The following is a 15,767-nucleotide window of genomic DNA, read 5'->3' on the forward strand; positions in this document are numbered from 1 at the left end:
GAGCTCTTTAACTGAGGACATCCCACTTCGACACTAAATCAGAATCCCTGTCCACAACTAGGTTGGGCTAACATTGTGATTCACAAAAGGGAAGCCCTGAGTCCCCCTATGTACTTCATGTCTCTTTTTATGGTCCCTAAGAAGATTGTGGATCAAATAGATATTAGAAAGAAGCAGAGGAATCTTTTTGTGTGCAATGCCAGAAATGGCAGAGAAGGGTGGAAAATAATCAAGGGAATGGAAGAGGAGTCATCTGATAGATTAGGCACCGGGATGTCTTCCTTTAGAGGAAGGGGACCTCAAAAATAGAGAATATCCAATACAGGTGAGTCTAACCTATTACATTCCTTGAAGAATCATGTTGTGAAGATGAGCTCTGTTTGAGAATTGCCATCCTGTGCTGCAAACTTGGATAATCTCCAAACGATTTGACATAAAGAATGCTTTCCTAAATGCTGACCTCAAAGAAGTCGTGCATATGGATATTCCCCAGCATTTGCCTCATCATAATATAGATGGTGTGCATATTGGGAAAGTTCCCCTATGATCTCAGCATTCAAAACAGGCTTGATTTAGCAAATTCCAAAAATCTGTCACAACCTGGGTAGAAACAAAGCCATGCTGATCATAACTTGTTTGTCAAACATAAGGATTAAAAAAAAAAAGTTACCGCTCTTATTGTCTATGTTGAGGATGGAGCAAAAATAGGGAATGATGATGCAGAAATATACTTGTTGAAAACCCAGTTATCTACAGATTTTGAGACTAAGGATTTAAGACCTCTTAGATATTTTCTAGGGAATGTAGTAGACCATCAGAAAAAGGAATCTTCATTTTCCAAACAAAAAATTGAACTGCATCTTCAGCAAGACTTTAGATTCTAGGTTATAAACCTGCAAAGCATAGTTGTCATGGCAGCTAGGCAAGCAAAGCATTCCCCTCAGGGGGGGATTCAACGCGACATCTGGATGGCAACGCCAAGACCACCATGCTGCAAGGTCTCCGATTGAGGTTAATTACTAACTCAACTGGAACGGAGAAGAACCAATGGTCAAGGAGAAATATCAGTGCCTTGTTGATAGATTTATATCTCTCCTATAACTGGACAGATATTGATCATGGTTCAAGGTCTAGATCTCGAGGCCCATCTCACCCACTCAAAAAAGAGAGTTTGGCTCAACATCTCAGCAATAGTCTCACTTAGTTGGTGAAATTATTTCCCCCAACTCAAGGTTCAGTGACTTCAGTCAAGGGCCATTGGGGTTGAAATTGCTGTTTAGCCTGTTTCAGCCCATTCCGAACACTTTGTGATGTCAAACCCACTTCTAGGGTTAGGGTTTATGTGAAGAATTCCCTAAAATTGAGGGTTCACCCAGAATCTTCCAGCAATTAATAAGCAAATCAGGATGGGATGAATAGTATGGTTACATTTGGATCCTAGGTAAAGGTGGGAAATAACAAAACCTAAATGGGTTGCAGGGGTGGAGATGGTAATGGGTTCAGGATTTCTGGGAAACCTTAGGAATAATTTTAGGGATGGGTAAATTTGTTATGGGTAGGGTTTTGGGTCAGATTTGATCTAACAAAACTGAACGGGATGGTATGGGAAGGGTCAGGGTTTTAACGTATCCTATTGGGATAATCTTGAGATACCCAAAATTAATATGGGATGTAATAAAGAAATATAGGATGTGTTAAAGATTCATTGGAAGCCTACAGTTGGGGATGGGGAGGTTTTAGGGAAGATTTTAGGAATATGGGAAAAGGCTTGGATAAAAAATTGGTGGATTCTTGGATGGATCTTGGGCACTCTTTCAAATCTTTTCTTTCTTATTCTTTCTTTCTTCTTTTCTTTCTTTTCTCTTTTTTTTTTTTTTTTTTTTTTTTTTCCCCTTCTTGTAATGCTGCCACAAGTCGAAGAAGGGAGAGGGGTTGAGAGAGAGAAAGGGAAGGGGGAGCAGTGCCACAAGGTGTAAGGGAGGGCAGGGGTGGGGCAAGGGTTTTGAGAGGATCACAGGGGTTGGGAAGGGATTCTTGGTGGCTGCGATGGGAGGGGAAGGGGTTTCTTGGCTGTTGTACTTACTTGGGTTCAATTCTGCTGATGGAGTTGTTGATTGGCTGCTGGAACTTGAGGATGGAATGCTGCAATTAGATCTAAAGATCTGAAAACTCGCTATGGCCCTCCCAAAGAGAACCTCGACCTATTTACCACAAACAATATTCAATTCTTATTCAACGCAGACTGAACTTTACAACCATAGGCTGGCTTATTTATAGCCTTACATAAAAAAGAAAGAACTTAACTCAAACAGGGAGACTCCAATTGGACTCAACTAGAATTTAGAAACCAACTAAACTAGGGTTTCCTTTATAAGTTAGGATACCCTTTTACAACTCATTATCAACCACCTATATTAAAAGAATTCTTCTTGAAATAAAGGACTTATCTATTAGAGTCCAACTTTAAAGAGAGACTCCTAAGGACTTGAGAACTCAACTCACAAATCAAATCAAGACTTCTAAACAAACTAGACTCTGGAAATAAAGAAATAAATCTGAAATTGAATTCCAGCAGATAATTAGGGTTGAAATTGAGCAAATTAGCCCTCCTGGAGGGTACAGTTAACCCTAGGTGCGCCACTTTGGAGTGGCCATGGGGCCCACTCCAGGGATTCAAAAAGTAGTGTAAATGTGAGATCCAATTCAGAGAAACAACAGTGCTGAAGTGAACCTTAAAATGGCCCATTGTACACATCATGCACTAACATGTTAATGCTCAAAGTTTAAATTTCAAACAAGTCTAATACATTACACAATTTTTTTAGGTTACAATGATTTCTTGATGCTGACTGGCCAGTTCCATCAACGATTGGCTCTTCACTATTCCTCAATTGTAATCTGGAAACTTGGCACAGCAAGAATTAAGCAGTGGTATCCAGATCCAATGCAAAGGCATACTACTAACCCATGGCCCAAAGTATATTACGAGCTTATCTGGCTAAGGAAGTTACAGAACCTAGGGATAATATCCGCCAAACCTACAGGGATCTACTATGATATTAAGGTCGATCAGTATAGCTCATAATCAGTTCAGCATGACAAAACGAACCATATTGGTATTGACAAACAGTTCTTCCAGGAGAAGCTTCAACAAGGTTCAATTTGCCTTCCTTAAGTAAAATAGCCAGCTGGTGAATTTACTAAGGGGTTAACTTCTTTAACTTCTTAGTTATTCCACACTATTTATTCAAGTTGGGCACTACGGCCATCTAACACCACCTCAAGGGGGAGTACTCAGGATAGACTAGACAAATGACCATCTTGGTTCACTGTATGTCAGGATGATAGCGACGACTTAATATTATTATCATACCGTGTTTGTAATTGGTTGGATATGTACAAATAAATAATGGCCTCTATCATTCTAGACAAGCCAATCTGTTCATCCAACTTGCTTTTCTTATGTTTCTTTCTCAATTAACGACTCCATCTTCAACTGAGAAATTTTAAACAATAGAATTACTAAATAAGACTGCATTAATTGTCTCAACACTTTACACAAACATATTTGAAAATGACTAAAATAAGAGACCTTTTATTAAGACACCACACCCAGACTGAAAGAAAGAATTAAAGCAAATAAGTGTTTATATTGCAGGAGGATAAGTGGATAACCTATAGGTTTATATTTCTTTAACTTGACTACAAGAAAGAATGGTGGGAAGAGTGTTGGGCCCGATTTGAGCTCCAATATAGACAAGAAATTAGGGAATGAAAGCATTTGAGCTAAGTTAAGGGGCTATGAACAGTACAAGGAGAAAAAGGGGGAGGGGGGAGAGAAGATAAGAAGGGGTCACACCCTACAAGCTCATGAAAGAAACTCTCACTAAACACACTTTCATTTCATTCAACTATATTCCATCTTTTCCGACTTTAGTCCACATCTTTGTATGGTAAAAAAGGTCATACAAAAAGCTAGAAGTAGCTTATTTAAGAAGCAAAGAGGTTCTTCAAAAGTTAAATTGTAAGACCCTTAAGCCGTAAGAAACTGAACCATTACAAAAATATTCTCCAAGTCCACTGTCCAAGTAGCAAAATTTACAATAACCTTTCCCTTATCAACAATTACAAAATTTTCCTATCCAAATTACAAATATAACCTCCACACAGTTAAAAAAAGAAAAAGAAACAAAATCCCAAACCACAAACTCAACCATTACTTTGAACATCATGAAACAGACAACTGCAAGCACAAATAGCATCTCTTGCTGGCTTGGTTTCAAATCAAAAGCACTCCCCATCTAGCTTGCTTACTCTATTCCTCTCTTAGGGGTTATCAGACTACACCTTGTTTTTAGGAACCTTTGGGGGTATACGGACTTGTAAAGACTTCCTATATGGGAAAATCTCCCATCATGCTTGTGAGGTGGCACATAAGATGAAGCTACCTGATCCCCAAAATATGGATGATGCAGGTCCAGCCACTAATTAGGGCTCTCAGATTTGGTGTTCGGCAATTAGAAGCCCAAGTGAAGCCTCTAGGCTTGCTGCCCAGCAGCACATTACTGGTTTAATAGCATTTTACAGAAAGTTTTTCAAGTCCAATAAATTTCAGTTGGGTAACGGCATTTTTGCCCAACTCTAAGTCCGGCAATTTAGTCCTTTTATGTTTTCTTTATTTGAGTGAGTTTTTTCTATTTAATTAGAGTTGTAATAAGCATGCCAGGATTGGAAGGTCAATTTGGCAACATAAACAATACTGTCACTAGGAAGAAAAAAAATAGAAAGACATATTTAAAAAGAAAATACTCCTTGTTTCATTTTGTGAAGAAGGTAATTGCTGCCACCCAATATTTCTGATTACTTTGGCATAAATGGTCGAATACTCGAATTTATTCTTACAGTCATCCAAAAAGCCGATCTTCATATAGGATATCTTGGTGGAGTTAAAGACTGGTACTAAGCTTGCATTCTATAGTCTTGGGTATCTAGCCTAACACTCATACTAAGTAGTTGGTCAACAAAACTTTTAAGGGTAAACATATAAAAATCAAGAAAGGTCTGAAAGAACAATTGCATGAAAGAAAAATACAAGGGGAAAGAAGAAAGGAAGGAAACAGAGAAAATAGAACATACCATCAATCCTCCTAACTAATTCTTTCAGCTTATACACAAGCCTCTGAATTCCTGGTTGAGCAAATGTATAGTGGTCCTGCATCCCATCAAGTAATTTTGATAGACACCAATAGCAATCGGCTTCAACATTGGAAATTTTCTGCGATGATAAATCTCTAACTGACCAATTTCCCATGTCCCCTTCTAAGTATTCAGACAAAAAAACAACTAGAAAGGGTGTAACAAGATCATTAATTCCCTGAACATAACCACTTGCTGGATGCCGAATAGCCCTGAAAATAAGTCACAAACCCATTAATATAGATGAAAGCTAGAAATAATCAACTGCTAACCTCTTAAGAAAAAAACAATTAGAACACTCCTGAGTTCAAAAAGACCAACTTCATATGGTTCAACCATGCCATGCGCACAATTGACCATTTGATAGGACTTACAGTGGAGATCTCCAAAGTAAAGATCACCAAAACCCACGTTACCTACCACCCTCTACATTCATGGTCAGAAAGACATTGGAAAATGTCCAGAATAAATTATATGATGTATGCTGTATGGAAGCCCTCAAGATGACTCTCAATGGCGTCTCAAGCATTTAATATTCGAATCACTGATGAGCCCCAGAGAACATCAACTATGCTGATCTACTAAATATCATTTAAATCAATAAGAAAATAAATATACCTCAATAAGAAATGAAACACAGATCTTATAAATATCATTTACCTCAATAAGAAACTAAATATACCTCAATAAGAAATGAAACATACGCACAGGAAGCAGGAGTGAAATAAGAGGATGCAAAGCTGGAGAAAATTATGTAATTACTGTTTGATATTCCATAACCATTGAAACTTGACCAAATCAAAGTACATGCTATTTATAAATTTAGCTCAGGTACCTAGACATATCAGCAAAACTTCATCAAATAAATCTATTTGTGGTAAATCTTCTATTGATTCTATGCATAAAATAAGCACATCCAAGGTGCCCAAACATTTCACGACACCAACCTAAGATGTCTCTGAGGAAATCAAGCCAATCAGATGACCCAGTTGGCAAATATTTTTCATCTGCCAAATAATGTAACATTCTAGAAGAATCAAATACATAGGATGAAGGCGTTTTCTTCCTATACATCCACCTAGTTAAAGCTTCATCATATGGTACTCCTTGACCCTCAGCTTGTGCATTTTGTATATTCATGAACAAGGAATCAAATACATAGGATGAAGGTTTCTTCCCATAGATCCACCTAGTTAAAGCTTTCATCATATGGTACTCCTTGAACCTCAGCTTGTGCATTTCTCATCAGTTTCCTTTTTTTTCTTTTTCTTTTTTTTTTTTTTTTTTTTTTTTTTTTTTTGGGAGGGGGTTTTTGATGAAAAAGAACTACTCAACTAACCATGTATAAAGGATCCGCTCCAAAGATTTCTGAACTTCTGCTTGCTGAAAGAAGGTAACATCGGGTACCGTCCGAGGACAATCAACAGCTATCTGAGCAACAGAAACAAAGAATAATGCATAGGACCATATTTTTTAGCAGTGATGGAACTTGTAATGACACTCAATATGGTTGCATCGTGTGCAAAGATTACCTGGCGAAGCATGTTGATTTCATCATCAGAACGTTCAGTATCAGGAATATCATGATATTGAGAAACACATTCAAGGTACTCATTCCGTTTCCTTGTTAGAACCCCCTCCCTTCTATCTGAATTAGGTGGTGCATATCCCTGTAGTCAGTTCATACTTAAGTTTCATACAAGCAATGTGAATAGTAAACACCCGGAGAAGTACAACTAAAGAAAGAGGATTTAACTGACCATGGACAAGAAAGAAAATCTACAGTTATATTCCTTCAAGATGAAATGATACTGTCCATTCCAAACAGGATTCAAATGATTACAAAACAACTACTTAATCTAGCAAACAACTTCTCTTCGCATCACAGAGGTAGTGACAACTCCTCCAGCCAAAAAATAGCAGATTCAAAGTTTTACTTTTACCAAGAAAAAAAGGTTCAAAGCCTAACCACAAGCACTACAAACACAACCCATTCCATAAGAAATGCAACTTTAAATGGCATAAATGTGATAGTATGGTTCATCTAATGGTACTTTTGTCAAAAATAATGCTATATATTAAGGAATTTGGAGTAGAGAATTGTAACCCTTGCTCTCTTTCTTTGTTTTCCTTTTCCATATACACTGAATGATAATCTTATTATGTTCTATGGCATTCATCCATGCCTTTACTTAGAGCTTCATGGTTGTATGCAGCTAGACGGAAACATCTTCAACAGGGAAAACAGGTCAAAGGAAACTAATTTGGATGGAACTGTTGTCATTCCATAAGAATGTTGTGTTTGTCATGAGGGAGGCTCCTTTAACATTACAGTGTAAGAAGATGCAACAACTGTGAAAGCCAAGCCAAACAAATGCAATGCCTCACCAATTCACCAAGCAGGCTGTAAATTGAGATGGTGTTCTGGGACTCCTTTCCTGGAGAGACTAGTCCTACTCTGTTTCAACAAATTCAGTTCATTCAGTCTTTTATTTTTAAGGGTGATTCCAAGCATATCCAGTTTTGGCATTTGGAGTGTACTACTACCGTAAGGCTATGATAATAAGAGTTGCTATTTACCCAAAAAGGAAGATGAAAAATCATGCTATCAAGGAAAGCCAAGTTTCATAAACACATCAAAATGGTCTAATGCTAGTGTCAACTGTCAAGTTCAACAAAGCCTGAACTAAGGGCATTAGTATATGATGCTTAAAAACTGAACATTAAATGTACAGCATACCAAAAGAAGCCTCCAAACAGTTGGGCGCAAATGCGAAGTTACACCATTCCAAGCCAATTGATGTAAAGTCTCTACAGGATGCATAAAAACATTAGGAAAAAATATCATACTTAGCCCAGAAATATGGAACAAAATTTTATTTAAAATATATATATTGTGAAAGAAATATATAGCTCGGGAACAGGAATTAAAAATGGTTATTTAGAAGACATTTGTTTGCATCTACTAGAGCTGGCTGTTTCCGAATGGCATCCACATAATGTTGGATACTTTCATACTGAATATATATTATCTTCCATACTGAACATAAATTGTATTGGATACCTAAAAGTGTCACGTCCATGCTGTTTCTAGTAACATAGGTGTTCACCTGGTGCCTAATCAAAACATAAATAAAGCCAAAGGTTTCATGGTAAGGCATAAAGCATCTAAGGTTTCAGTTAGATATGAGAATTATTTTGGTATCATATATGATCAAATATGAGTTGGCTCTGGACAAGATCAAAATCTGGTCACAATCTCAGTTGCTTATCCAAATCCAAACCGTTTATCAAGTAAGATTTAAAAACTGATTCAATGCATGAAAGAGATTGGGTCTGATCCACCCGATTTTCTGCCCTGATCCTAGTCTGTGTGAATGGCATTGCTGGTCTGCCACATAGATGGGTGATATGGGAATTTTCACCATTGGAAATCTAAGAAATGTTCTGGATTAGCCATCAATTCAAGACTCAAATTCAATCTGATATCCTACCATGTATTCCATGCAACCCCCAATAACCCGTACACGCTCTTCATGGTCAACCAACTTATCAATGTTTTATTGGCAAATTTCAGCCTCGTCTGACATGTTGAGTGGCGGAAAATGTGTCTCAAGGTAACTTATCAGGTTTCCACAAGCAGGAACTTCAACCACACTACTTAAAACAAAAGAAAAAAGCTCGAATAATTAACCCACATAACTCAGCTTTATTTACTCAATTTGGCCTTCCATTCCAAACCCAGGACAATGGATTGGCTCATTCTTCAGTAGCAAGATCTACATGATTGAGCACAGAAAGATTTAGGAACCTGAATATCCAAGGACTTCAGCTCTCATTCATCCACAAAAGAAGGGGGGGGGGAGGACTTAGGCTCTCTTTTGTTGGATTTCTATCTCAGTGTCAAAGGCTGTTTCAATTTCTCAAGCCGTTTTTGTTCGATTTTTGCACCAAATTTCCAAGAAATTGGAATCCAGATTTTGAAAATAAATGGGAAGCTCTCTCTCTCTCCCCACATTTTAGACCTTCTAGCTGCTTCTACAATAGATAAATAATGTAATGGGGGACAGAATATAGAAGAAAGAAGGATATAAAGAAGATAGGGGGAAGAAGGGAAATCTTAGAAGAATTAGTCTTGAAGAAGAGAAAGAGAGAGAAGAACACTCATAAGAAAGAAGAAGAAGAAGAAGAAGAAAAGAGGAGAGAAGGGGGGGCTGCAAACGCACAAAGCTCAAGCTTCAATTCATATTTTTCTATTCCATACTCAATAAGCTGATTACAAGTGTTTAAATAACAAAACAAACATACTTGATATGAAAACAAACTATAATAGGACTCTTGGTAATTTAAAACTAACAAAAGACTGATCCTTCAAGGACTCTTAGGAATTTAAAACTAACTAAAACTTATCCTAGATATCCTACCCAGATAAAAAACTTCGATTACATGATTATCCCAATAATAAATAATAAAATTCTAAATTATCTCTAGAACTCCCACGAAAACAGATCCTATTTTATCTCCTTGCAAGCTGCAGTTTGGGCCCGCCCCCCTCCCCAACCAGGGGTAAAAAGAGAAAGAAAGAAGAAGAAGAAAGGGAGGAAGAAAAGAAGAAAGAAAAAAAGAGGGGGAAGAAAAAAGAGGAAGGAAGGAGGGAAAGAAAAAAGAAAAAAAAAGGAAAAAGGAAAGAGGGGGGAGGAGAAAAGAAAAGGAGAGAGAGAAAAGAGAGAAAAGAAAAGAAAGAAAAGAAGGGAGGGGGGGGGGGGGCGCGGCCCCCCCCCCCACAAGGTTTAAATAACAAAACAAACATACTTGATATGAAAACAACATAATAGGACTCTTGGTAATTTAAAACTAACAAAAGACTGATCCTTAGGACTTTAGGAATTTAAAACTAACTAAAACTTATCCTAGATATCCTACCCGGATAAAAAACTTCGATTACATGTACCCAAAAAACTAAAACTCTAGACCCCCAACAGACCTATTTATCTCCTTGAAGGCAGTTTGGGCCCACCAAATTTGAATCTATTTCCATGCAAGCTAGACTTGGGGCCCACCAAATATGAAAAATATCATCTAAGTTACTGTTCACGCCACTGTAGCTTGAACAGTAATTTCTGGTTGTGCTGCATCATAATGCTGCCAAGGCATCTCAGCAGTTAGGGTATTAAATGACCCATGCCCACAAGCAGTTGAGCTTCAAGAACAACAGAAAACAGAGGCAGGGAGGAAGTCAAAAACGTTGACATAGGAAAAAGTTCCTCTTGGATGTCTTATTACCTCTCTAGGAAGGGTTATACTTAATGCAGATAGATACACAAAACCTGTAGTGATAGGCCCAACTAAAACTGCACACAGATGCAGCAATAAGACCTGCATTATGGAAGGTGTCTCAGAACTGCAGGTAAGGATTCTCACAGGTTTTGGCCAAGATATCCACAAGAGGCCAGTCTTAGTGTGTTTAGTGTTTTAATACGTCTCAAGACAGTTTTCTTTTGTTAAGAGTTTAACTTCACAAAAATGAGCATATTTTGCAGAATTAAGCTATGGTGTAGGCCTTTATAGGTTTTCACTGTAATGAGCCACTTCAATGAGCCTATAATATGGATCTAGGTTGGGCATATGGAATAAAATACTTGAGTGTATTTATTTCTTTGTTATTTCAGTTGCTGAAGAATGTATGTTGTCTTGCTGGTCAAGGATTGAGTTAGGTCATTCCTTATCAGTATAGTAGTCTGTTTTTGAGCCGTCTACACAAGTTTAACAGGCTAGCATTACAAATAGATTTGGATAAATGAAAAGCCCTTTGCTGCTCTACTTCTCCATTTAAGATCCCTTGTATTTGACTAAGACAACCCTTGTGTGTGATCAAGGCAGATTGGTCTCTGATCCTACTGAACACCTTGAAGTGTAAAGATCAGGTGGATTGTTCAATTCCTCATATTCTGAAACTACTTTACTAGCATTAGATTTGCTACCCATTTGATCTTTTTCCTGACATTTTAATAAGTAAGCTCAAGTTCTGCTCTGAATTTTCCAACACATCCTGCTCAATCGTAAACCCATATGGGAAGCTCTTTACTTTTTATTTTATTTTATTTTATTTTGGTGGGGAGGAGGGCATGCATTCTGTGTAGAGTAATCTGACCATTGGAATATATCATCTTCTGTCTAATCTTATTTACTTCAACAGATTAACTTGATGAAATTTAACGGGATCCCACTTACTGATCAATAAATATTTGAATAACTTGATGAATTTAACAGGATCCCCACTTACTGATCTAGAAATATTTGAATTTCTTATACTGTATTTTAACTTACAAAGCAACTGTTGAGGACTTGTTACATTAACCAACGATCAGAATTCTTTATCTTCCAATTTGTTATGAACATAAACAAAGCACTTGGCTAAATGCTCCAGTTTTATTGGCCTAGAGTGATCCAAATGGATACCTCATACAGGATGTCAAACAGTACATGTTTCACATAGATAATCAAGTGGATGTATTGGCCCAGATTAACGGCCAAGGTGATAATTCAACTATCTATGTCGTACAGTTTTGATACTATGCACTTGGAACATCATCTTTGTTCTGTATGTCCCCAAAAAACCAAATAAATTATAAATAAGACGCCCATTATAAACAAGAAAATAATCTGATATCTGCAAGAATAAATATTCGTCGAAGGTCAGGCACAAGAAAACAATGCGGCCAATTAGACAACAAAGAAAAGCAAATACCTAATATGACAGTCGATTTAGAGAGTTCCTTCATGAATTTCATAACCCTTGCAGAATCAGTGGCTCTAGCCCCCAACACGGGCTTCTGAGCTTCTCCAGATGTACTCTGCATGCTTGTATTGGATGATGTTGCTTTACTAATGCCCGTCTCATCTGTTACCTTGCTCGTACTTTCAACTTCGCTCTAAATAATATAAAAAAAAAACAACCTTTTAGTTGTTATAGTCCATAATTAATTCGGACAAGAAATCCAGACGATGCTGAAATATTTTAAACCAAGACAAAGAATTCAAATTTAATCAATATTACCTCAAAAGGCATGCCCATGTGTTCATCTGATCCGAAATCATCTTCTGATCTTCTTCTTTCAACGTCTGGAGGATGATGTTCAGCTGATCTCCTGGATAGCAAAACTTTTCCAGGAAAACTGCGACCTTGAAGCAACCTGAATCACAAAATAGAAAAGAAATTTAGGGAAGAAGTGAGGATAATTTTTTGTTTACAGGTTTTTAGATCTACGATGGTTTGTAGTTTCTGTAGGGACTTTCTTCATTGAGTTCCCAATTTGGAGGATTTAAGGTTTGATGATGAGAGTACCATTTCACAAATGAAATGTTATGAATGATCAATTACCCTTGAACACTTCTGAGGGTTTGATTGAATCTGGTATCAAGGCTTGGAATGCTCTCCTTTCGTTCCACTTCTCTGTCACTGTTCCTCATAGCTTCTACAATCAAAATAGCATTTTGGATTCCCTCAGTCTAACCCTTCTCAAATCAAGGCAAACACAAAAATAAACAATGGTTTTATATAAAATATAAAGCTCTATTTTATGCGAAAGTCATAGAAAATTAACCAATGGCGTCATTTCTCCATTCTACTTGCAAATGCTCGATGATACCCCTATCTTTTATCGGATATCCTTTCAATGCCTCGGATTCATATCAGAATTGGTTGATCGTCATTGATTGATTTTTTGGGGGTATGAAGGAGTTTTTCATATATAGGATTAAGAATATTGCATATATCATCAGGGAAGGTGAAACCACGATCTTTTTTTTTTTTTTGTTGCCAACTCCGGTTACCAAAGCTTTGCCTTAACTAATCCAGAGTTCGACCCGGTCGCACAACTGGCTATGGTGGGTGAGTCTCCCAAGCAAGGATTTTTTGTATCTAAAAAGTTTTGATACCGGAACTTTGCTTAAGTGGACCTAGCTGCTTACCACTTGGACCAAACCACGATCTCTTTATTAAGAGATGTTCTCATTACAATCGATATTGTTTTTGTTTTGTGACAATAAACACAGTCAATTTTCCGAGAAATTTTCTAGTTCACCTCTATATTCTTTATTTACTATTAATCTACCCTCTATAAAACTTTCTTCTTCTTCTAAAAAGAAAAAAAAAAATTATCTCTTCTTCTATAATTATATTTTTGACCTTTCATATTAAATTAATTTTTTCTCTTTCTCTAATTTTTTTTTTTTTTTTTTTTTCCTTATAAGAATTTGTTATGTGTAATTAAGATTTTTTTTTTTTAAGCAGAAGATAATTTGAGGAGGAAGTAAGACTTTTTGAAGAAAATCAAAGGCAAAACTTTTGAGAATGAATTAAGAAAAATTAGAAAGTAAGAACAAATGAGAGAAGAAAAAAAATTCTCAATCCATATGAAAAGAAAATTTTTCATCCAGATGATTGGATCTAACTCATTTTGTATTTGATTTAAAATTGGACATTATATCTTTTATATTCAATATCTAGGCTAAGGGTGTCAATTGTGTATCGGAACCATTTAACCGTACCGTCTAAAACCGCACCGTACCGTACAGTTCAAAATTCGGTACGGTATGTACCTAAACCGAATTTCTTCGGTACATTTCAGTTTTGGGTACTCATACCGTCGGTATGTACCGAATTGCTACCATACCAAATTAAAAGATATAAATTGTAATTTTACAATTAAAACACTTAACCTTTTTCCCTATCCCTAATTTCCTATTTCAATTTTTTGTTTTATCATTCATTTCTCTTCTTAGATTTACTTGTTTTATCTCTATTAATTAGATTTATTTGCTTTATCAATGTTAATTTCAAATTATATTGATTGGTTGATCATAATTTCATTAAGATCTTAATGAACTAATAACAAAAGTGGCATAAGTTCATTAATATCAAAATTGTACCTCACTAGATACCGTGTTTAAACCGTTTTCCGTACCGATTTAATACCGAAACCATACTGAACCGTTTTTGTAAATACCGAAACCGTACCGCACTGTACCGTTTAAATTCGGTACGGTACGGTTCTGGTTTTTAACATTCAAAGTTGGTACCGCACCAAACCCTACCGAATTATCGAAACAGTACCAATTGACACCCTTAATCTAGGCTAACGCATGCGTTGGACTGGCACTACAAAGATTCGTGACAGAAATGAAATTGGATTTCGTTGTAAGGTACTAATTAAAATTACAGAATCGTGGGTTTCTTATTCATTCTTCCATCATTCCATGTACAACCATAATGTAATTATTATTTATGTGTGATCTCCGAATAAACCAAGCAAACAATGAAATACACCAACTCTCCCATGCCTCCCACACAAACCCAGAGAGAAGAAAAATGCAAACCACTCCAAATCCGTGGCAGAAAAATTATGAATAAAATATTTCAAGAAGGAAATCTCGAAACCACTCGATCGAATTACATAACTAACAGCAGTGATGAACCAGCAAAAGCTGCAATGGAAGCAATTGCACTCACTGACATCACAGAAGCTCTATTGGGAGAGGGAGACACCACACCAGGAGTGGAAGGAACAGTCTCTGAAACAGGTGAAGGAGCTGGTGGTGCTTCTCCTTCACTAGGAGGGGGAGTAATCTCTGTAAAAGGTGGAGGAGCGGTGGCGTTGTCAGTGGAATTTGAAGGTGGAGGAGGAAGAGCAGTGGCGTTGTCAGTGGAATCTGAAGGTGGAAGAGGAGGAGAGGTTGCGGTTTTCTGATTAGTGGTAGAAGAACTGTTGCTTCTATCTACCATGACCACAACCACCAGCTTCTCATTCTTCTTGCAGTTCTCTGGAACTCCACTTATAAAGTAGTAAAAACCATTTTTATCAAACATGATTTTAGTGTTGCCATCTTTGAATGATGCAATGGGTGATGTTGAGTTGCAGCTGTCGTATTCTTCTTTGTTTACATTTAGCACCGAGTCCTTCTCAGCTGAGTAAACGAACACTGCATCAAAAAAAATTGTTGTCAGAGCTAAAATGGTAGATTGAAGTCACTTGAGAATTGCTTGATCTGAAAAACCAAAAAATTCAACTTACACAGAGAATCCCCAATTTGAAACCGCTTCGTTTCTGCCCATTGATTGTAGGAGACATTTGAATCAGTGGGCACAGTCCATCCATTCGCATCTCCAACCTTGAACTCAACTGCACCAACTCTCTGCATCACCAGTAGAAGAAAGGTAAAGAGACTCAAAACATGGAAAACTTTTCCATGGTTTTTCAATCTAAGAATGGTGTTGTTGGCCATAGCAAAAGGATCAATGGGTCTTTAGCTGAAGCAGTGAGAACTTCAGCAAAGCTGATTTTGCTAGCTACCTGGTTCAAAGGTAAAGATTTGACAAGAAACAGAACATCCTAGGGGGATTTTGTAGCCACTCCATATGCAAGAGCTTAATTTACAACTCGTAGCATTGAAGCTCTGTGTTTCTTTTAGATATTCCTTTTTGTTTGAATATATTAACTTCTTGTGCAAAGCATAAGCTACCGTTCTAGAGCACTTTTGCATTTAATCAAGCAATTATCTTTATGAGGTTA

The 15,767-nt window shown here is 37.0% G+C and overlaps 2 protein-coding genes across 4 annotated transcripts in view; both read right to left on the reverse strand.

Annotated features, from left to right (window-relative positions):
• LOC149012733 (Ypt/Rab-GAP domain of gyp1p superfamily protein) overlaps window positions 1-12,898 on the reverse strand; it is a 25,760-nt gene extending 12,862 nt beyond the window's left edge. For 2 of the 3 annotated variants that reach the window (XR_016174050.1, XR_016174049.1), the window contains exons 1-7: window positions 12,578-12,719; window positions 12,254-12,389; window positions 11,945-12,128; window positions 7,937-8,007; window positions 6,729-6,866; window positions 6,536-6,627; window positions 5,137-5,408 (exon numbers count right to left, since the gene is read on the reverse strand). Coding sequence is in view for 1 of the 3 variants with exons in the window: in XM_089159335.1 (XP_089015461.1) it covers window positions 5,137-5,408; window positions 6,536-6,627; window positions 6,729-6,866; window positions 7,937-8,007; window positions 11,945-12,128; window positions 12,254-12,389; window positions 12,578-12,666 (982 nt within the window). In the remaining 2 variants the exon portion in view is untranslated. Of the gene's footprint in view, window positions 1-5,136; window positions 5,409-6,535; window positions 6,628-6,728; window positions 6,867-7,936; window positions 8,008-11,944; window positions 12,129-12,253; window positions 12,390-12,577; window positions 12,720-12,800 lie in introns of those variants that run through there. The other variant, XM_089159335.1, reaches the window with a different exon arrangement.
• A 1,553-nt stretch (window positions 12,899-14,451) lies between these two features.
• On the reverse strand, window positions 14,452-15,558 carry LOC149012734 (early nodulin-like protein 9). The gene is made up of 2 exons (XM_089159691.1): window positions 15,270-15,558; window positions 14,452-15,177 (listed from the first exon to the last, which is right to left on the reverse strand). The coding sequence occupies exons 1-2, from the start codon at window positions 15,478-15,480 to the stop codon at window positions 14,648-14,650; spliced, it is 741 nt and encodes a 246-aa protein (XP_089015817.1). The 5' UTR covers window positions 15,481-15,558; the 3' UTR covers window positions 14,452-14,647.
• Between the last annotated feature and the right edge of the window lie 209 nt (window positions 15,559-15,767).

Source organism: Hakea prostrata, chromosome 6 (genome assembly GCF_041222555.1).
Source record: "Hakea prostrata isolate BN-2017 chromosome 6, UWA_Hpros_2, whole genome shotgun sequence".
Taxonomy (NCBI): Eukaryota; Viridiplantae; Streptophyta; class Magnoliopsida; order Proteales; family Proteaceae; genus Hakea; species Hakea prostrata.

Bases quoted from the DNA above. Each gene is read 5' to 3' on its own strand.
- LOC149012734 (XM_089159691.1), bottom strand. From the start codon at position 15,480: ATGGCCAACAACACCATTCTTAGATTGAAAAACCATGGAAAAGTTTTC. The intron at 15,178-15,269 runs GTAAGTTGAATT...TTTTTGATGCAG, and splicing joins TCAAATTGGGGATTCTCTGT to TGTTCGTTTACTCAGCTGAG.